Source organism: Ambystoma mexicanum, chromosome 6p (assembly GCF_040938575.1).
Source record: "Ambystoma mexicanum isolate Mex_15411 chromosome 6p, UKY_AmexF1_1, whole genome shotgun sequence".
Lineage (NCBI taxonomy): Eukaryota > Metazoa > Chordata > Amphibia > Caudata > Ambystomatidae > Ambystoma > Ambystoma mexicanum.
The window spans coordinates 545,992,729-546,015,062 of record NC_090935.1 but is presented as its reverse complement, the minus strand read 5'-3'; the positions used below and the strand labels follow the sequence as shown (position 1 = coordinate 546,015,062).

The window sequence follows — 22,334 nt, the reverse complement described above, 5'->3', positions numbered from 1 at the left end:
AAAGACCTCATTGAGTGCGTCACCCTTATACACATCCTAGACCACAAGTCATCCAGAATATCCCTCTGTAAATCCTCTGCCCACTTCTGCCTGGCGGGAAGGCAGTCAAGAGCTTTTGCCTGTAACAGTGCCTTATAGATGGTTGCTATACCGCCCTTGGTGCTTGTACTCTGCAAGAGGGTCTGCTCAAATATAGTTATGCCCCACCGTAAGTTGTCCCCCATCTTGGGTCGTTAAGAACCCCTTTTAGTTGAAAATATCGAAAGGGGGAGAGTTTACCACGATGACAGCCAATGTGTGTCTCTGCCTCCTTTCCACAGTTTTCAAAATCCCTCCAGCATTGGATGCCACAGAACCCCATTGGGATCTCCCTCTGTGGGACCAGGAAACAATCCCCCAACATGACCAGGGCCATTATCGTGTTGTCCGTCTTCACCGACTCTTTCTATAAACCAGGCTCCAAGTGGTCTATCATGATGCGCAGCTGAGCTGCTCAATAATATTCCTCCAGATCCGTGAACGCCCCGCACCCTCTGCTTCCCATGGGAGTGTGAGGAACATGTAAGCTATTCTAGGCCTCGCCCTGACTGATGGCAATTTCAATTTCAACAGTCTTCCTTTGACCAGGATAAGGAAATGCGGTGGCATCACAAGGGGTAGCATCTGGAAGAGGAAGAGAAACCTGGGGAAGGCCATTGTTTTGATGCAATTCAATCTCGTCATCCATACAGGCGAGATTAAGCCAGTCCATCGCTCTAAATCTGCCTTCACCTTATCCCATAGAGGAGGTAGTTAGGTAGTTATCGGTAAACAGGCTATTGAAATCACCAGATTTCTCCACCTCCAGGTATCTGAACCCGTCCCGTTGGATGCAAATGCCCAGGCCCTTTTATCCTCCTTATCTATGGGATCCCATGGACCTACCTGATATGCCACAGATTTTTCAAAATGTATCTTGATGCCTGACATTTCACCATACCTGGCCAGGCTGTGTATTAGGTGTGGGAAAGAGGTTTGTGGATGTGTTAGGTACAGGAGAACATTGTCCGCGAAGAGACTTAATTTATATTCCCCCCCAACCTTAACCCCTTGAATGTTCTTATTTACTCTGACATCCCGCACCCAGGCTTCCATGTCCAAAGCGTACAGAAGCAGGGATAGGGGGCAACACTGTCTAGTTCCCTCTCACAATTGGAATGCCCTAGACTCCTCACCATTGACTACCACCTTTGTCCTGGGAGTCCAGTAGAGAGCAGTGATCCAACTCATCCATTTCAGCCCCATCTCAATTGTGGAGAGCACTCCCATCAGGAAACTCCAACTGACATGGTCAAATGCCTTTTCGGCGTCGAGGGACAGTATCAGAGCCCCTTTGTTTCTTCCATTGGGGACTGTAGTATATGTAGGGTATTCCATAGATTGTCCACTCCCTGCCTATTCAAGATAGAGAATTTCTGGTTGGCATGGATCAACCTGGGAAGGTGGGCTTCCGGGATCTATGCCAGTATTCTAGTACACAATCTGGCATCTACATTCAGTAGAGAGATGGGTCTGCATGCTCGACATTGTGTGGGGTCTTTCCTTGGCTTTGGGATGAATACAATCCATTCTTCAAGAAATGAGGGTGGGATCTCTCTGTATCGCTAATGGCATTGAGGACTTTGGCGAGAGGTTTCACCAGGATGTCTTGAAATTGCTAATAGAAGCCGGCTGTGTAGCCATCTTCCCCTGGAGCCTTTCCTGCCTTCAGTCACCCTATAGCTAGGGATACTTCTTCCACAGTGTTCTCTGCCTCCAACAGAGTTTCCTCTACAGAATACATCATAAGACGCCCTCAGATACTCGCAAATATTCCCATCCCCTTGAGTGTATAGCATCTCAAAGTAGTCTGCAAAACATACTGGGATCCCTTCATGTGTACTTATTAATGTTCCATCAGCTTTCCTGAGTCTGTCTACCCACCATTCCTCCTATTACCCCTCACCCTATTAGCGAGCAGTGTCCCCACCTGATCTCCTTTATCATAGAACCTTTTCTTAGTGTATCACATCTTCTTAACCACTTCTCCTATCAATGTTGAATGCAGAGCCTGCCTCTTATCCCACATTCTGGTAAGTAACTTATCCCTGTTACATTCCTTCCTGTTTAACCGGGCTCTCAAGTCCCTTATCTATGATCGTAGCCTATTCTCCATCATACCCCTCTGCCATTTTTTCTGTGCCCCCTCTGCTATGAGGAGACTCCTTATCGTGGCCTTGGCTGCCTTCCAAATCGTGTTCGGGTGGACCTCCCTGTGTCATTTATCTTGAAATAACTACGGATCTCCTTCCCCAGGAATGCCCTAAAGAGTGAGTCTTGTGCTGTAGCACTTTGAAGCATCCTTTCTGCGCTAGATGGAATTAACAATAAACATTGTACATAACTGGACAGACCCAAAGGAGATGGTAAAATACTGCTTTAATCTCAATGAAAGAAAGTAGGGAGTTGTACAACTATCAAAAAAGATGCTTGCATACTTGCACTTCCTCTTGTATATACAGAGTTTATATACTTTTTTATACATCATCTATGACATCATCCTACGTGGAATTTTACAAAAACTATTAACAGGAGGGACTGGTTTAGGGGAACATATCTACTAATAGAATTATATAAGTGGTAACATCTCATTGGGTTCCCCTTATCTGTAGGAGACACCCTGAGCTACTTCTACATATGCAGTAGACTGATTATAGCAGAGAATATGGCAGCGGATTGGTAACTGCAGCATTGTATGTGAAAGTACGTGGCAGGCCAAATGACTGGTTGGAAATCCCATCCAACCTTGGACTTTCAGCTTGTTTAGCAGCACATGAGTAAAAACGAAGCCTAGGTGCTTGAGATGCGTCAATTCATTTCTTGTTTTCCCAATTACTCCATCGTATGTCATCAACCTGATCCTTAGCTAAGGCCTTCTGTTTGTAGTTGACCTCGTAGTCTGCTCACTGTTCTGGAACATTGAGGGGGTATGAACAGACCACTATCCCCATCTGGGTTTTAATTAATAGCCCTTCTTTTCGACTTCTGAGTCACGTGTTAGGAGACTATGATTTTGTTCATTTCAGACTTTTATTTAGGACTATTTGATTTTATTAAACAGGGTGCCATTACCCTCTCTGGCCTCTAGAGACTTGCTCACTCCACCTTACATAGGCTTTTGCCCTTGTGATTGTTGATTACTTGGCACTTACAAATGTCCTTTTCGAAGGGATTGTGTCCTCCAATGTATTCCTTATCTTTGATATTACGTTTCCAGCTTGCTGGCCTCGGAAATCTTTTCTGTAGAGGGCGCTGCGCGTCGACGTCCGCCGAGTCGATGTCCCTCGACGGCCATCGTATCGGCGCCGACGTCATCATGCCCATAAATAGCCACGCGCTGCGTCCGTTGCTCAGTTCCGTTTTTCCACGCTTAGTGGGGCCTCGGAACGTCGTTGCTCAGTTCAGTCAGGATAACTCTATATCTACTCGAATAATACCTACTCGTTCTGGATGGCATCTTCATCGGAACCGACCACGCCGCGATCCGGCTTCAAGAAATGTCGAGACTGCAGTAAAAAAATATCGATAACGGATCCACACAGGATCTGCTTGTGGTGCTTGGGAATCCGAGCACCATTGTTCGGAGTGTGAGGACTGCATGTCCATGACGGCGAAAGCCTTGAAGGAGCGCAAGGGGAAGCTCGAGAGAGGTAAGTCAGTCAAAACCTCCTCGAAGGTTTCTTCGGCTGAGTCGAGGCATTCGTCTCCTCGCCGTCGAAAACATTCCCATTCTAGATCTCGAAGTAGCTCCCACCATTCGTCGAGATCAAGACACTCAAAAAAGAGACGTCGAAGATCCCCTTCCTCGTCGTCTTCTGTGTCTGCAGAAAGGGTCTCCTGTCCCACAAAACACAGCTCTCAAGCAGAGTGGGAGGAATTCAGAAAGAAAATGTTAAGCATCTTCGAGAATGCGGGCTCGACCCCCTCGAAGACAGCTGAGGGTGATACCCCGGGTGAAAAACCCAAAAAATCAAAACGCCACGAGTCACAGCACCCGGCGAAACATTCCACCCGAGAGCACCACGAGCCATCGGGTAAGAAGGCACCATCGTCGACGCCGTCGTCAAAGATTCCTTCGACGCACGGATCAGCGCCATCGACGCCGTTGTCGAAGGGTTCCTTGACGCATCGGCCGATCGACTCGACGCCGTTGTCGAAGGGTTCCTTGACGCATCGGTCGATCGACTCGACGCCATCGTCGACGCCGACATCGACGCCGATGAAAGAGAAGACCAAGGCTACTCCACAGCCAACGGTGATTCCAAGGGCCTCCGGCACGACGCTGAGACCGTCGTCGATGTCCTCAAGTAGGATCCCGATCCTCTCGAGTTCTTCGAGACCCCTTCCAGTTTTTTTGGTGCCGTTCTCGGCGCCTTCAAAGCCTGTCACATCGGCGTCGACGACATCGACGTTTTCTCGCCCAATAATGACGAGTTTGGCTCCTTCTGTCTTAGAGATGGGTTTTACACCATTTCAGAGGTCAGAGTACCCTGGACTATCTTCAATTTATGAAGAGGGGGAAGATTCTGACCAGGAAACATTTGGGTTACAGAGGACCACACTGCCTATTTCAGAGGATTTCACCTCTGAGGAAAGAAGGCTGAAGGACCTACAGAAGTCACTACATGAGGCAAGTGGGCTGGACACTTCCCCAGAAGTGGAATTTGTTAAGCCAGACCCAGGGGAACATACCGAAACACCCTATAGAGCCCTTATGGCAAGAATTATTGAATTTATGGGTTGGTCTGCGCCTTCCCCTGTTTTTCAACAGGATGACCTAACAGGCATATTAGACAAAGGTCCACAGGAGGATCCTGTGGTCCCCTTCCATGCAGCCTTACAAAGGAAAATTACATCTAATTGGGAAACTCCTGAAGTTATCCCTGCGGTCAATAAAAGATTGTCAGCCAAGTATAGGGTAGCGGCTGCTGACCCTGAATACTTATCAAAACACCCGACTCCAGAGAGCCTGGTGGTTCAAGTGGCAACTTCATCTAGCAGTAGGACCGCTTACCCTACTGTCCCACAGGATAGAGTTGACAAGAGGTACGATTCTATGGCGAAGAACGCCCTCTCTGCTTGTAGTATGGCGTTGAAGTCCATCAACACCACCTGTACGCTCGCCAGGTTCAGTCACACACTATAGGAGTGTGCTTCATCAGCGGCTGATTGCATACCCGAAGGAGAGGAAAGGAAGCCTTCCTTAACATTATTAAAGATGGCAAAGATGCCATGTGCGAATCACTTCAAATTGGCATTGATTCCGCTGACAGTATCAGCAGGGCCATGGCGGCAAGTACAACAATACGCGGGCATGCGTGGTTGCGAAAGTCTGGCTTTGCTCCAGATGTACAGGCCAGACTTTTGAATATTCCCTTTGAAGGCTCTTCACTATTCGGGAAAAAGGCTGATGTCAGTCTGGAAAAGTTGCAGACATCTAAAGCAGCAGCAAAATCTTTAGGAGCTGCTATCCGCCAAACTCCTTTTCACCCCTCAGAAACCTCTGGGAGAGGAAAGTCCTTTCGCTATTATTCCGCATTCGGGAAAGGCAGAGAACAGCCGGCTCAAAGAGGCGAAAGGAGATCCACCCAAGGTGGACGGGTCAAAAGTACTAAGGCCGCAGCAGCATCAGGTGCCCCTTTACCCTCGGCATCTGCATCAGCCGCCCTCAAACCACTCTGAGGCCTTTCCACACAATACACTTGTAGGGGGCAGGTTAACTCACCATCTGACGGAATGGCAGGCTATATTGTCAGATGCTTGGGCATTGGAGACAGTTGCCCAGGGTTACTGCCTACCCTTTCTACACATCCCCCGGAGTCATCCACCCGGGAACAGCTCTCTAAAAGTTCCAGATCCGCTCCTCTTGCAGGAAATTATAGACCTGCTAGAGAAAGGTGCCATAGAACCGGTACCTGTAGCTGACAGGAACAAGGGCTGGTACTCCCCCCTACTTTCTCATACCAAAGAAGGACGGAGGACTGAGACCCATCCTGGACTTGTGAGAATTGAACAAGTTCCTCAGGAAGGACAAGTTCAAGATGGTAACTCTCTCTCAGATCCTTCAGGCACTCCAGCTCCAGGACTGGCTGGTATCTCTGGACCTTCAGGATGCTTATTTCCATGTGCCAATCCATCTCAAACATAGGAAATACCTGAGGTTCGCAATTGGCGACTCTCATTATCAATTTCAAGTTCTGCCATTTGGGCTGACCTCCACCCCGAGGGTCTTCACCAAGCTGATGTCGGTAGTGGCGGCGAGTCTAAGGAGGGAAGGGATCCACGTCTACCCCTACCTGGACGATTGGCTGATCAGGGCTGTATCTTCGAAACAGGCCCAGGCCCAGCTAGATTATGTCTGCCACTTCCTTCACAAACTGGGCTTCTCCCTCAATTTAAAGAAGTCACAGATGATACCATCACAGAGACTCCAGTTCATTGGAGCGGTCCTGGACACTTCCCTGGAAAAGGCCTCGCCACCAGAGGTGAGGGCTCAAGATATTCTACAGATGGTCACCAAGTTTCAAAATGCCCAACGTCTCCCAGCCTTCGACTTTTTGAGGTTGCTAGGCCTCATGGCATCCTGCATCTTCCTTGTGCCAGAGGCTCGCCTGAGAATGAGATCTCTTCAGTGGGCACTGAGAAGTCAGTGGTCGCAATTCTCAGGGAGAATGACAGATCTCCTCTGGATTCCGGACAAGGTAGCCCGCGACCTTCAATGGTGGGCATATCCAGAGAACATCTTGAAAGGAGAACTGTTTTGGCAACCATGGCCGGAGATAACAGTAGTCACAGACGCCTCACTCACGGGGTGGGGAGCCCATGCCAACGACTTGACCATCAGCGGTCGTTGGTCACATCAACCTATTGGAGCTGAGAGCGATTAGACTAGCGCTGAAAGCTTTCCTTCCATCAGTACAGGGGAGAAATGTCCTGATAATGACGGACAACACGGTGGCCATGCACTACCTCAACAAAAGAGGAGGCGTAGGATCACTGCCACTGTTCAGAGAGGTGATGCAGCTCTGGTTTTGGGCAATCCAAGAAGGAATCTCTCTATCGGCAGTCCACCTAGCCGGAGAGAGGAACTTGACAGCGGACGCTCTGAGCAGGCAGAGCACAGTCTCCCACGAGTGGGAGCTAGCTCAGGAAGTCCTTCAAGAGATCTTCGCCCTTTGGGGAACCCCTCAGGTGGATCTGTTCGCCACAAGCACCAACAGGAAGTGCGATCTGTTCTGTTCAAGGGAATTTCCCCCGAGAGGAGCTCTAGGAGACGCGTTCGTAGTGGACTGGGAGTTTCCACTCCTTTACGCGTTCCCACCAGTCCCTTTTATTCCTCAAATGATCAGGAGGTTGAGAAGATTCCGGAAAACCATGATCCTAATTGCCCCGGATTGGGCCAGGAGAACGTGGTACCCGGACCTTCTAGATATGTCCATCTGTCCTCCAATCCGTCTCCCACTCAAAGAGAATCTTCTCTTGCAGAAGGGAGGTCAGGTTCTCCATCCAGACACCAGAGCCCTCAACCTTCACGCTTGGCTTCTGAAAGGGTGAGGTACAAGGATTGGGATCTCCCTGATGATGTCATGGAGGTGTTGCTTTCGGCCAGAAGGCCAGCAACAAAGTCTTTATACCGCTGCCGTTGGAACAAATTTTGCAGCTAGTGTAGGGAAGAGAATATCGACCCTTTTTCATGTGGTACACCAATGGTGTTATCGTTTCTACTCTACTTTGCAAACTCAGGCCTTCAAGTTGGCACTGTAAAAGGCTATCTCGCAGCGCTTTCTATCTTCAAGCACACTGCGGAGGAACCATCGTATTTCAAACTTCCTCTAGTGGTACAATTTCTCAAGGGATTAACTAATGTTTATCCTCCAAAACCATTCCAGGTTCCCTTATGGGACTTAAATTTAGTCTTAAACTTCCTAATGGGCACTCCATTCGAACCACTTCACTCTTGTTCGCTGAGATTTCTCACGCTTAAAACTGTCCTATTGATAGCACTAACATCTGCTAGGAGGGTGAGCGAGCTACAAGCTCTCTCCTGTAAACCCCCACATACAATCTTCCACAAGGACAAAGTTGTCCTACAGGTGAAGCCTAATTTCCTCCCAAAGGTGGTTTCTGAATTTCATATTACTCAGAAAATTACCTTACCTTCGTTCTACCCTCCTCCCCATCTGGGGAAAGAGGAGGAAAGGCTACATAGGCTGGACCCAAGGCGAGCTCTCAGCTTTTACATCAGCAGAATGGCTAGGATCAGGCAAGCAGACCAACCGTTTGTTGGATAATCAGGTCACAAGTTGGGACTACCCATAAAAAAACAAACCATCTCCAGGGGGATTATTTTGGCCATTCTGGAATGTTACAAACTGGCAGGGAAAGAGCCACCCCAAAATCTCAGGGCTCATTCAACCAGGGGTATCGCAGCCTCTTCGGCTCTCCAAAGAGGGGTACCGGTCCGAGACATATGTGCGGCTGCCACATGGTCGTCCGCACATACATTCACAAAATTTTACAATCTGGATTCCTCCACTACTCAAGAGACCAGATTTGGCAAGGCCGTATTACATTCGGTCCATCCCTAAAGGGATACATAACTTTCTCACTCCCACCTCCAATGACATGCCACTGCTATGGGAGTCTATCAAAGATAAGGAATATGTCGGAGGACAGAATCCCTTCGAAGAACAAGTTACTTCTTACCTTGTAACGTTCTTTGGACGGGATGTTCCTCCGACGTATTCCTTATCGCCCCTCCCATCCATCCCCGCAGTGATACTTCGCTTGTGGTTGCAGTTTACGCTCCTTCAAGGTCAATAACCAATTCAGGCATGACTTTACTTATGCTACAAAACGGAACTGAGCAACGGACGCAGCGCATGGCTATTTATGGGCATGATGACGTTGGCGCTGATACGGTGGCCGTCGAGGGACATCGACTCGGTGGACGTCGACGCGCAGCGCCCTCTACAGAAAACATTTCCGAGGCCAGCAAGCTGGAAACGTAATATCAAAGATAAGGAATACGTCGGAGGAACATCCCGTCGAAAGAACGTTACAAGGTGAGAAGTAACTTGTTCTTCTCTCCTAATCTTAGCAGAAATATGACTTACGCACATGGTTCGTTCCTTCAACTCCCTTTGTGTCTTCCACCCATCTCTCAAAATAGTTTTCTTGAGCCTCGGCCAAGCTACTCCCCTATTCTGCACGTGAATAAACAGCGTCTTCACCAGTTCTTCAGTTTGCAATCATAGGCTTGTATTTGGAGGTAACAGGGTTGATTCTTAACGCAGGCCATCGTCCATTTTCTTCCAAAAGCCGTCCTAAATGTTGCATATGTACCTCCTTTTAGCAAGCTTTTATGTATCTTTTCTACCTTACGTTACAGCGAATTTACAGTTATTGGTCAGCATGTTATTTCATCTTCTTTCATTCACGGTTACTTCATCCTTAGGTACATGTTTCTCTTTGTGCTTCAGTTACATTATCAGTTTTAAGTATTGTCATATAGTTTCAGCATAGGTTCATATATCTTCTTTATGACATTGTTCTGTCATCTTCAGTCTTTATTAAGAGTTCATCCATATTACTCATAGTTGCATCTTGACATCTTGGTAGTGGACACCATTCCTGGTAGCATCCTTCCACTGTCTCAACATGAGGGTATCTTCTGAATGGCTGTCTAAGTGATTATCGTCTTTCATACAATCAACGCAGTATGGACATGGCCTATACACCCGTTTATGGGTTCCCAATTGTAGCTCTTCATCTGCTACTCCAATAAGACGGTGGTGAGGAGGCGACGACCAGAAGAGAGGCATGCACCTGCTCCTCTTCAGTCTCAAAAGAGAACATCATTACAGTGCTACCTCGGGATTCCCCTCCTTCTCATATAGAATAGCCAGCCTGCTGTGACCATTTTGTGATCTGACCAGGTGACAGCTTCTATTCTTGGTGAGGCCATATCCACTTCTTGTTCTTGTGGGAACAATAAGAGATCAATCCTACTATATGTTTTATTCAATGGTGACAAAAAGGTGGATTGCCCCAACTGGGGAAACCTCGATCTCCAGACATCAACCCAATAATGGTCCCCAACAGTTGTGCAAAGTCCCAATGTGTGGCCTTCCCCCATTCCTCAAGTACCCCAAAGACTTTCTTAATGAATGAGAGCTGGCCAGTATTGGGTGCGCATAACGTGGGTGGCCAATGTAATCGTCACTCCATCCAGATGTCCTTTCATTGCGAGAAATCTCCCTCCAAACCCCTCTGTTACCTGTACGGCTTTCAGCTGGAAGGACCTAATCATAACCTTACCCAGCCCCTCATTTTTATGGTCTTTATACAACACCCAGAAAATGTATCCCACTATTCCTGGTTTAAAATACGTTTCCTGCTAGGACAAGACTGACAGGCTAAACTTCCTGAAACATATTATGCATCAGCAACCTCTTATTAGGGGAATTGAGCCCCTTCACATTTAAGGTAGCCTTCTTGAGCTCGTCCACACCTGCACCTTGCTAATGGCACGTCCCTGTTCGCCCTGTTCCAGCTCAGAACCAGATCTGTAAAAACTATTGTGTACACATCAGAACCCCATCCCCCCTTCCCTTGCCTTCCCTTTTTCTTCTTCATCAAATCAACATCAAATAAACTAGAACCAATTGGGGTATACAACCGCTTAACATCGAGACACCTAGATAGTTCCAGGTACTTAGGTAGTTTGGAATCCGGCATCCAGCTGTTTTTCACACTGTTTCAATATTATCAACAACCATTTTTGATACATTTGGTGCAACCAAGCCCCCTCAGCGTAGGCATCTTCTGAGGTGAGGGTTGTGTTAAACAGCACTTTTTGGAGCTCCTGGAGCATCTGTCCCATCAGCGACCCTTTGGCTGGGAAAAGGTGCTTTTGAAGCACTCACACAGCTGGCGCTGACTGTCCCACTCAGGCCCGGGACCCTCTTTTTGCAAATCATGGAGGAGTTTATCGGCCTCTTCACCCTGACATTGCGTATACTGCTCCTCTCCATATTCAAAAAGATAACAAAGGGGAATGTCCATCGATACCTGACTCCCTGTTCCTGGAGCCAACTTGTCAAGGGTCTACACTTCCGTCTTTGCTCAAGGGTATATGAGAGAGGTCTTGAAAGATGTTGACCTCGGAGCCCGCCCTTTCTAACAAACTCATTCCTCTGGCCTTTTGCAGAATTCCATCTATGTCAGTGTAGTCGTGGCACTTCACTACCACTGAACATGGCCCTTCTCCCACTCTTGCCCATCTATGGACCCTATCCAACCTGATTTCTCTTTTCAGGGTTGAGCCCAGATGTTTCTGCAGGACTCTTTCCACTGGGCACTTCAGCTCCTGAGGTGTTTACGTGTCCTTGCCAGGGTGCCCCCATATTCTCAAATTATGCCTCCTTTCTCTGTATTCAACGTCATTCAGCTTACTCCTGATGTCACTTTCCTTTTGTTCAAGTTAAGTCTTGCCTCCATTTGGGCCTCTTCTATATCAGCCGAGCATTGGTTATTCTCTAGCATTTCTACTCTGTCTTCCACCTTTGTTACTCGGTCTGTGAGGGCTCCCATTGATACCTGCACCTCTGCTCGGAACGCTTTGAACTCCATTAACACTGCCTAGATGTCTTGCTGTATACCCCTGAGGGCCCTAAAGTTCTGCGCACCTTCTTTTGTCTTTTCCATCACTAACCAGTTCCAGGGTATATCTCAACGTCTCCTGCCACTTCTCCCAGCAGGGGTGATCTGCCTGTCCATGTCCAAAAGGGGGTCCCCGGGACCCCTGACTTCCCTCCTTTGCAGCCACTCCTCACCTGGCTCCCTCGGGGCAGTACCCTATATTGGCCCTCTTCCTCAGGCTTTCTAGTTCAGAATCCCATTCCTTGTCGACGGCTCACCAGGTCCAGTCATTCGTCAACCGGGCCGGCATTCCGCTGTGTGCACGCTCTTTGGCAGAGTACTATGCTCCCTGTACTGTGGTTGCTGTTGCGCTTCCCCTGGCCTGTCCCAAGAGCAGAATACAGGTATTTCCCCAACCCAGAAGGGGAGCTACTTTCTGTCTGCCCAGGCTATCTCTCATGCATCGACCCTCTCCACTGGGTGCTTTCAACTCCACCCCTGGTCCCTGCGGCTGTGAACCCACAGTGGTGCCTTGGCAGCTCTTTCAATTTGCGTGTGTACCACTGAGCCGGCGCCACTTCTGCTCTGTTTGTGTTAGCACGGGGGGCAGGCCTGGTATCAGGCCCCTGCTGCCAAATACTGATGCCCACTGGCCTTCACTCTAGATGTGTACCGCTCCTCTACTCTCAGTTCTGGGACCCAACCTCCTCCCCGTTACCAGCACCTCACGGTGGAGGTCCTTATTGCCTCACGTCGGCCCACAGTGTCACCTTCTGAGGGAACCGGGCAGTGTAGATCTCCATCACGCTCACCACCTTTGTTACTTCTGCCACACCGCGTTGTACGGGCAGCACTGTAGGGACCTCTCGGCTGCTATGGTGTCTTGCATCCCTGCGTGGTTCAAGGCAGGCACTCTCCTCAATCTGGTTCCACGTTCCCAACCACAGTATTGCCTCTCCCCTCAGGTCGCTCATTCCCTAAGACTCGTCCTATTCAGGGCCTCTCTCCTCCGGCCGTTACCTGTGGGCTCATCAGGTCAGCTCGTGGCTCGATCGATTCTGGCCGAGCTCCACTGGGAACTCGACCCAGAGTGGCCCCAGCCCTTCAGAGACATCGGCCCATATCTGGGGCACTTGTCACATCTCACCGGGGGCAATATGCATTTTTTAACGTCTGGCTAGATGCGTAGCTCCACAATCAGGCGCCCATTACCCTCTACACCTCCTAGTGGTCTCCAAAAATAGGTTTATTTATTCTACTTTAAAAGAGAATCAGTTGGGAACCTTAAACGTTCCTGTAAAATGTTAGCCTGATTATGCACTTCATGTAAAATAAGAAAAGTGTCATTCTGTGATGGAACCACACTTTTCATATGTTCTCAATATTCTGAATTTACATGGTAATGATAATGATTTCTTATTTATATAGAACTTTCTCCGTACATAGAACAATTACCACCCAACCGAAGTTGCTACTATATAAATATAGCCACGTACTATGGAGCATATAAGAAAAGTGTTGTTGCATCCCAGAATTAAACTTGTTTTAATTTACATGGAGATCAGAACTAGGCTGATCACTAGCTCTGGTTCATAATTACTTGACGTTAGGTGTCTGAGATTCATCACAGTCACCTGGTGAAATTGTTTCAAATGCATAACATATGTGCGTCGTTCTTTGGAAACATTTGAGTCTACATTTGTTAGATTTGTTTTTATTAATGCATTAATAGTTTATATGTAAACCGTTTGCATACATAGACATATCCAAACACATTAAAATATACATTATATGTAAATATTGCACATCACAATCACATGTATATACAATACTCCTTTGCTAATCATATTAATTAGACATATTCAAGTTTGACACAGTTTTGTATAATTACTGTGGTGATTTCCAATGAAAGGAAAACGAATCAGGAAAGCATTGTGATTCCTAAAGTTCTCCCCAACAGGAGTCATCGAGGTAGCCTAGCCACCTCAGTATCCTGTTGTATTTTACATTTTAATATACATTTTGAATTCTAACATATAGTTTGGGTGTACGCTGTAGTGCCTGTGCCTGTGACTCTGCTGTTTAGATTATATAAATCAAGTTGCAAATTAAGCTCAAATGAGTGCCAGACTTGCCTTTTCCAGCTTTGCCATACCGCAAGACTTCTAATAAGACTTTGGAGTCTCTCGTTGAGTGTGAATGTGGGAAACTGGTCTCACGAGGGGGATTCTTGCAAGACAAGCTATGAAAATCGAAGAAGGCATGCAAGTACTATGCGTGGAAAAAAGGCAGGCATATCTCTTCGTAGCTCCAAACTGATAAGTGCACAATGTGGTGTAGAACATATAATTACAGTGACAAATAATAGTGTTTCTATCAATGGTCATGTAAGTTGTTTTGTTTGATGTAAATCCTTTGACTACATAAATAAGTTGCAACATTTGACAATTAATTGGGACAGGAGGACAAAGAGTGTTTATTGGATTGAAAAACGAACCTAAACCAAATAATGAAGTAGATGACAATGTTTAAACAGAAGCAGTGAGACGAATCACAAAAAGTTTTGAAAACCAAGAAAATTATGTATTGCACCACATAGATATCTATGCATGGAGACAAGATTCTTCTGAACCAATAGATAATGAGAGAAATGACAGCATTATGGGAATTCGGAGACAATGCTAAAACGCAATACAAGACATGGTGATGTTGTATGTTAACATCAAAAAGGGCAGGGCAAAGTCATACAGGACAAGGCATTTCAGATAACCTGAGCTTTGGACAGAGCACTAAGCAAATAAAACTCTCAGGAACAATGTAAATCAGTGAAGTGCATACATTGAGGAGGCTGACGGAGGCGGCCCCTACACAGTGTGGCTTGATGGCTTAGAGTCCTTTTCTCTAGAAGTCCTGAAGGCAGCAGCTCGTCAGTCGAGGAGTCTGATTGTGCCATCCGGCGTGCACTGGAACACGGACGGATCCCCGACCTCGACTTGGTGGTTTGCCTGCGGTCTGGAAAGGGGCCCGGCGGGAGACAAATTGGAGTATAGCGGAGATGAGCAGAAGCAGAGTATTTTGGTGGGTCCCTGCTACTCGGAAGGATAGCTCAAGGGCAACGTGCTTGTCTCGGGAGGATAGCTCAGGGGCAACGTGCTAGTCTTGGAAACAAGACGACACAGAGCACCACGGGTTCGATCCCCGTGTCCGCGCCTAACAACCTCTGGGTATTAAGCGAGTTATAAATAACCTATCATACTAGTGAATGTACATGACATTTGCACTCTATCCTATCGAGGGGACACTGTACTGAACTTTCCAGCCGTGTGTGCACATGATGAGGTTGCCTGCAGGCGTTTTATGTGCCGCGAGTCGTGGTTCCCTGCTAAAGTTAACTGGGAATTTAGAGCATAGCTGGCTGAGTTGGGGTTTATTGTTTTGTACATTTCCCCCAGTATCAGCCATATAGCCCCCCCTGTTGGGAGGTGAGCATGGGTATTTACCAGTGTCTACCCCACTGCATTTTGGTCCCTCCTGACATAATGCCTGTTACTAGAGCAGAAACGTTAAACTCTACTCGTGGGTCCTCCTGATATTTGCTCCCCACTAACACCTAAAACATCAAGAGAGTGCTCATCCTGCTAGACATCGCAACCTCTTATGACATCATCAATCACGCAATCCTCTTAAAAAACTGGAAGATATTGGTATTAAAGAACCAGCTCTATACTGGATCACCTCTTTTCTCACAGAGTGACCTTACAGATCCAGACCCTCGCCTCTACTTTTCAACATCTACATGACATGCCTGCTAAACATCAATACATCTTGCATCTCCTGCTGCAACTGCACAGGTGACACACACATAATCTACAAATGTGTGAACCACCCATCACCAAACGCTCCAGATATTAAAAACTGCCTTGCGCACGTGGACGCATGGATGACTGCAAACTGATTAAAACTCAACCCTAGCAAAACAGGACCGATGCTCTTCAATCCTTCAGTAAACTTTCAGTACGCTGTCTCTAATTGTTAGAGGGAGGCATACAATTGATTACAGCTATATGTGGTGCATGCTAACATTAACAATTACGTCTAAGTGTGGCGTACGCAAGCATTCACAGTTCAGATTTAGGATAGTGTAGAGTGGCTGGGCTTTCTGGAATAGAGTAATTGCTCTGCTCCCCACCCATGCCACACTTACTTTTTTTTTTGGTGGTAGGTGTTGGTTGACGGCTGGCTACTGGCTTCCCCTGTGGACACCTGCTGACACTTTCTGGAGCCGCCTTTGTAGGAGCCGCCCTTTGCCTTGGGCGCTTAGCCACAGGGGCTGCCGGGCAGAGGGCTGCCAAGGGAAGGTAGGTTAAGACTATCAATAGCACCACTCACGGGGCGGGGGTGGACTCGGGAGGAGGGATAAGGAAGTGGGGTGTGGGGCCCCACATCGCGAGGCAGAGAACGGGGCACGGGGTTATATTTTTTCAAAAATGGCCTGTTAGCGGGTCCTGGGGGCTCCACTCACCTGCTACTCCAGATGGCAGCAATGGAGAGCACGGTGCAGCGAGGGCCCAGGCAATGGGATTTTTATCCGATCACAGGGCGGGGTGGGCTCGGGAGGTGGTAGGAGGGATAAGGAAGTGGGGAATGGGGCCGCACTTCGCGAGGTGGCGAACGGGGCGCAGGTATATATTTTTTCAAAAATAGCCTGTTAACCAGGTCCCAGGAGGGTCCTGGGCGGGCTCCACTCACCTGCTACTGCAGATTGCAGCAATGCAGAGCACGGTGCAGTGTGGGCACAGGCAATGGGAATTTTAGCCAATCACGGGGCAGGGTTGGGCTCGGGAGGTGGGAGGAGGGATAAGGAAGTGGGGAATGGGGCTGCACAGCGCGAGGCGACGAACGGGGCACAGGGACATATTTTTTTTAAAAATGAACAAAGTCGCCTTAAAAATAAACCCTACGTTCGTTCGCAAGGTGTTGTCCATTTTCCATCAGCAATCCGAAGTAACCCTACTGGTTTTCTTCTCAAATCTGTCTACACCAGCTGGACAATCTTTTAAATTCACTACACCTTCGAAGAGGCCTAAAGTTCTACATAGATAGAACAAAAGGTTTTTGACGAATATCTCAACTGTTTGTGGCTTTCGCTGCACCTATCAAAGGTCGACCTATTTCAAAGCAAGGGATTATCAGATGGGTCTCCACCACAATTTCAGCAGCACCTTCTCAAGCCAATCGACCATTGCAAGGACCCATCTGTGCTCATTCCACTAGAGCAGAGGGGTCGGCAGCGGCCCTATGGGCAGGGGTTCTCCAGTCAGACTACTGCTGCCCAGCAATCTGGGCAGTCCCGCACACCTTCATCAAGCATTTATGCATGGAGGGACAAGGTGGGGTGGAAGCAAGGGTCAAAAGAGCTGTCCTACAATGCTTGTTTCACTAAGGTATGCCTTCTCTCTTTCTACCTCCTTGTACAGAATGTTAACTGCTGTGGCAATCTCTTCAAAGCATGTGAATCCACGAAAGATCCAATACTGGAGAAGGAGTATGTTGCTTACCTGTATTTCCTGTTCTCCAGCATTGGTATCTTCCATGGATTCACATGCGCCCACCTACCACTCTTAAGAGACAAGGCTTCTTCTCTCCAATGCTCATCTCTCTGGGGTTAGAATCTGAAGATAACCTCCTGGGTGTGGCTAGTCATTCGACGTCCAATTGGCTGAGGCATAATCACCCAATAGGACATGGAGGGGCTGCTAAAGTGAGTTTAAAAGTTCTATTATAAGCTATAACATAAATCTATTGGGGATTCCCAGCCTGTCGGCAGGGAATATTCAAAGCATGTGAATCCAGGAAAGATAATGATGCTGGAGAAAAGGAGTTACAGGTAAGCAACATACTCCTTCCCGACTCCCTTTCTCCTCCTCATTCTCCCTTGCTCTCTTCTCGCCCCTCCTTTCCATTCTCACCAAATCCTCTTTATCGCTTCTCTACCTCCCTGTATCCATCTCCTCATGTTTTCTTCTCTTCCCATCTTACCATCGTGTTGCCCTAATCCTAACTTTCTTGTCTTTTATTTGTCTTATCTATACTTATTATAACTCCTTGTTAAATTGGGACAAGGGGTGGGGGGCAACACAGTGTAATTACACTCATCCTTACCTCTGATGGCGACTGTCACAGGCTTATTGAGACATCAGTACTTACATGTAAATTACAGCACTCTTTAGAAAAATAACAGAAATGATTTCTCTCTCGTGACTGATAAATACAACGTGTGTTTATGTTTTAGAAATCAGCCCACATTTCCTTAGTGAAATACCTGAAAGGACCCTCATGTCTTGATTGATTGTAGGACCTCTCTGAGCCACTAGACATTTCTGGATTGCATCTCACGCCTGCTGCTCTGTTGTTTTCACCCGCAGGTGCTGCTGCAGGAACAGAACATGGGCATTCGCTACACCTTCAACGTCCCCATCACTCGGACCGGGAGCGGCGATAATGAAGTGGGTTTCTCGTGGAATCACCTCCCGTGGTCAGAATGCTCCGCCACGTGCTCTGGAGGTAAAACGGGGAGTCCAGCAGCATAGCCAAAAGCACTGATTTGTCTTACTGCCTAACAAGCCAGGGTCCAGGGCTGCTTCCAAACTGAACTAGTTTCCACGTGTTGCCATGTGAAGCTAATTATGAATGAACTATTTCCTTAGTTTCATATCGCCTCTTTTTTCATTCTTGTCATCGCTGCCATGATTGGAAAGAGAGCTACATTTTAGGTTGGGAATCGTACATGTCTGAGCAATACTTGATCTGGCCGACTAGAAATCTGAGAGATGGCTGAGAAGACACACCAAGGCAATGAGTCACTGTACACAGGAGAGTAGGAACACTACAGCTCAGGCAACTGTATTTATCATCACAAAGACTGGCATATACTCAAAATATAAATCAATTATTCTCTTATGTTTACTATGCTGACTCTGGTGTGGAAACCATGTTTCTGTGGGTTTTGCATGAGCACAATTTTGGATCAGGTTCTCCACATGGAGGGCAACCCACAGCAGGACTTCCAAACATGCCCATGTCAGTATTTTGATTTAGGCATAGCGATAGAGATCCCTACTGACTCTGCTTTTAGGCGAGCAGTGTCCATAGGGATCCACCCCAATGTCGACTGCCATGTATTGTCATGGTGGCTGCCATTCATTACAAGAGGATGGAAACATAAATGAAGAGGTAAGTGTGGATAGCAAAAGAGGTGATGGCTGGAAGGTTTCAAATAAATCTAAACCTCTGGCATTGCTCTGATCAACCCTCCAGACCATCGTTCTTTGCCTGCTAAGCCATTACAAAAGGGGAAAGACCATATTCAAATCAGACTTGATCCCACCCCAAAAGGAGCATTCCAGCCCAAACTGCTTGGTCACATCTCTTAGGCACAAGACCACAAGCATCCCCAAACATGTTTCGGGTTTGTTGGGCCTCATCAGTGTGGAGTTGCTTGGGTCTCTAGGCACAGCAGACACAGGACCCACGTCTGGGCATACCCGTCCCACTCCGGCTGTCTGCAGCAAAACAAAAGAGGAGATGGCTGGAAGGTTTTGAATTAATCTGAACCTCTTGCAATGCTCTGGGCAAACCTCAAGACCATCGTTCTTCACCTGCCAAGCCATCACAAAAGGAGAAAGACCATATGCAAATCAGGCTTCGTCCCACCCCATAAGGGGTAGTGCAGCCTGAGGCTGAAACATGTCTGGGGATGCTTGTGGTCTGGCGCCAAAGGGATGTGACCAACCATTTCAGGCTGGACTGCCCCTTTTGGGGTCGGAACAAGGTGATTTGCATATGGTCTTTCCCTTTTGTAATGGCTTGGCAGGCGAAGAATGATGGTTTAGTGGGTTGCCCAGAGCAATACCAGAGGTTACCATCCATTCTAAATCTTCCAGCTGTAACGCTCACCTGATTCCCACGGAGGCGCCAACCTGTTCTGGACTGCTATGACCTCTTCTAAGGTGATGCGCAGGACTCGGAAGACGGACTGGACCGGACCGCCAAACCTCGCCTGTCTGGCCCGTAGAAGAATCCTTCTGTAGATGGAAAAGGGGATTAACTGTCTGCTGGATAATGTATCGGATTCCCCCCCTTCCCCCTCTCACACTCCTTGAACCCCCTCCGCGATTCTCCGTAGATTCTCACCTTAGAGTCTGAAAGGACGAGCTCTCCATCCTGCTTCCGATGCAGGGGCGCGTTGATTTCCAGTTACTTCACTGGATCTCGGGTTTGGTGAGTATTCAACTCCGCTTGACTTTTCCGATATGAGGCCGTAAGTATTCAGTTGCAAAAGTTCAAGCCTTAATTGTCCGTTGTCCTTTTCTCTATTTCAGATGCAGGATGAAGAATCCGCGTTGATGAATGGATTCGCCGAAGGTAAACTCCGGTGAGTCTTTTTGATGGATGGTTCCCTTAGTGATTAGTGATCTTGCTTTCACCCACTAAGCGTGTGTCTTTTTCCCCTTGGGGGCCGGGGTACGGAAGTGCCAGAGAAGCGGCGCCGACCCGAGGTGAGGAAAGATTGTCCCAACAATAATCAGGTAAGTCTTAAGGTGGAAGAATCAGGCCTTCCTCAATCTGTTCCTTCGCTCACCTTTGTTTTGTCTCTTTTTCTCCTTAGGCGCTGAAAGACGGCGGATGGTGCCAATGGTCGCTGAAGAGCCCGAGGGCGCCCAGTGAAGGTGAGTGGAACGCGGTGCTGCAGCGAGCGATGCGATGCGCTTCTAAAAATAATGTCTTTTCTCAGGATCGTCGGAGTGATGGTTCCGGACTCCGGATGGAGGTAGGTAAAGTTCAATTATTCACCTTTCTCTCCTTTCCTTCCTTTTCAGGTGTTCAAGGTTGCAGGAGGGCGTGGCTGGAGCCAGGATGCAGGAGCAGACACGGTGAGCGTCCAGCTGCTAGATGCAGAACAACGCGAAGCGTGAGCTGCTGTCTGGGCGTGGTTTAAATAGCCCCCAAAGTAGTTCCAGGTAAGTATTCTTCCTCAGCCACGCCCGAGTGGTAAAATAGTCCCATAGGTAAAATAGTCCCTTTCAGACCTCAAGGAGGTCTGGATCCGGCAGCATGGTCTGCATCAGGTAAGTCCATCCAAGCACTCCCATAATGAGCCTGGCGCCTATGGTGCCAGGACTGATGCCTTCTATGAGCCTGGCGCCAAAGGCGCCAGGACAATGTCCAAAGAGCCCCTATAAGGGGTTGCTGGGTCCCTCCCTGGGGACATGATGTCTGCCTTCGGGGACGCTGGTCCTGAACTGGCCTCCCGGGAGTAGGCATCATGACACCAGCCATCACCCCTTTTGTTTTCCTATCGTCACCCAGAGTGGGACGGGTATGCCAGACTGGTGTCCCGTGCCTGCTGAGCCTAGAGACCCAAGCCACTCCTCACTGATTAGGCCCAAAGAGGCTGAAACATGTCTGGGGATGCTTGTGGTTTTGTGCAGAAGGGAGGTGACCAAGCAGTTTGGGCTGCTTTGCCCCTTTTGGGGTGGGCCAAGCCTGATTTGCATATGTCCTTTCCCTTTTGTAATGGCTTGGCAAGCAAAGAACAGTGGTTTGCTGGGTTGGCCAGAGCAATGTCAGAGGTTAAGATTTATTCTAAGCCTTGCAGCCATCACCCTTTTTGTTTAGCTGAGGTAAATGCAGAGACAGCATGCATACGGTGCATGGAGCAGGCAGGGGTAGCAGTTTGGAAAATTAAGGCACTGTCCAGTGGTTGGGCAATTTAGATTACTTGGAATGGGGGCGTACTGTGAGGGAAGTGCAGAATTCCCAACATTCTAAGGTCCTTATCACGAGTTGGCCGGTAGCCCTTAAATGCAGCCTTAAAGGTATTACCGCCTGGAATACCGCTCCGCTCGATTACAATCTTGCAAAATTAACGCTGGACCCAAAATGGACCAGCATTAATACAGCCAACATTATTACAACTGGCAGTATTACAGCCGGCGGGAATCCTGCCGTCAACACAGAGCGTTATTACAGACCTATCAGAGCTCCATTTCCAACGGTATTACTGACTGAAAACCAGTGATAAAACAGCTGGAATTACCCCCAGCCTCCAGCTGGAGATAAATGAACCCAGGTGCAAGGAATAAAGCCACAGGTGCATACATTGCACACCAAAGGGCTAAATAAGAGCCCCTCAGAGCTATAGATGCTGGACAACCAGGGCGGGGCACAGTGAGCAAAGGGGGTGGGGTGGAATGAGGACGAGGAGGAGGAGACCAGCCCCATCCCCAGGGTCAGGCTATCACCCTGGGCCCTCAGTGACACTCAGTTAGTAGCAGAGTACCGGCTGGATTGGCGACCATCACTGAGCTGCTGGCCACAATTCAAAACGACATTGGGAGCAGGATTGCCATCCACACAGCTGTGCCCCCACTGGTCAAGCTGGTGGCAATCCTACAGTTCCTGGGGATGGGCACCTTCCAGCACTCTGTGGCCATGATGCATGGCATGGCTCAGTGAACATTCAGTGTATGTCAACCTGCACATGGCACTGCCTACCGCCCACCACCCAGGCCGGGATGAGTGATCTCAAGGCACGCGTCTATGCCATCGCA

General features: G+C 48.2%; 1 protein-coding gene across 1 annotated transcript in view; it reads left to right on the top strand.

Annotated features, from left to right (window-relative positions):
* ADAMTS6 (ADAM metallopeptidase with thrombospondin type 1 motif 6) overlaps positions 1-22,334 on the top strand; it is a 2,426,739-nt gene that overhangs the window by 2,000,504 nt on the left and 403,901 nt on the right. Inside the window, exon 20 of the mRNA XM_069627350.1 lies at positions 18,147-18,285. Within this exon, the coding sequence (XP_069483451.1) occupies positions 18,147-18,285 (139 nt within the window). The remainder of the gene's footprint in view (positions 1-18,146; positions 18,286-22,334) is intronic.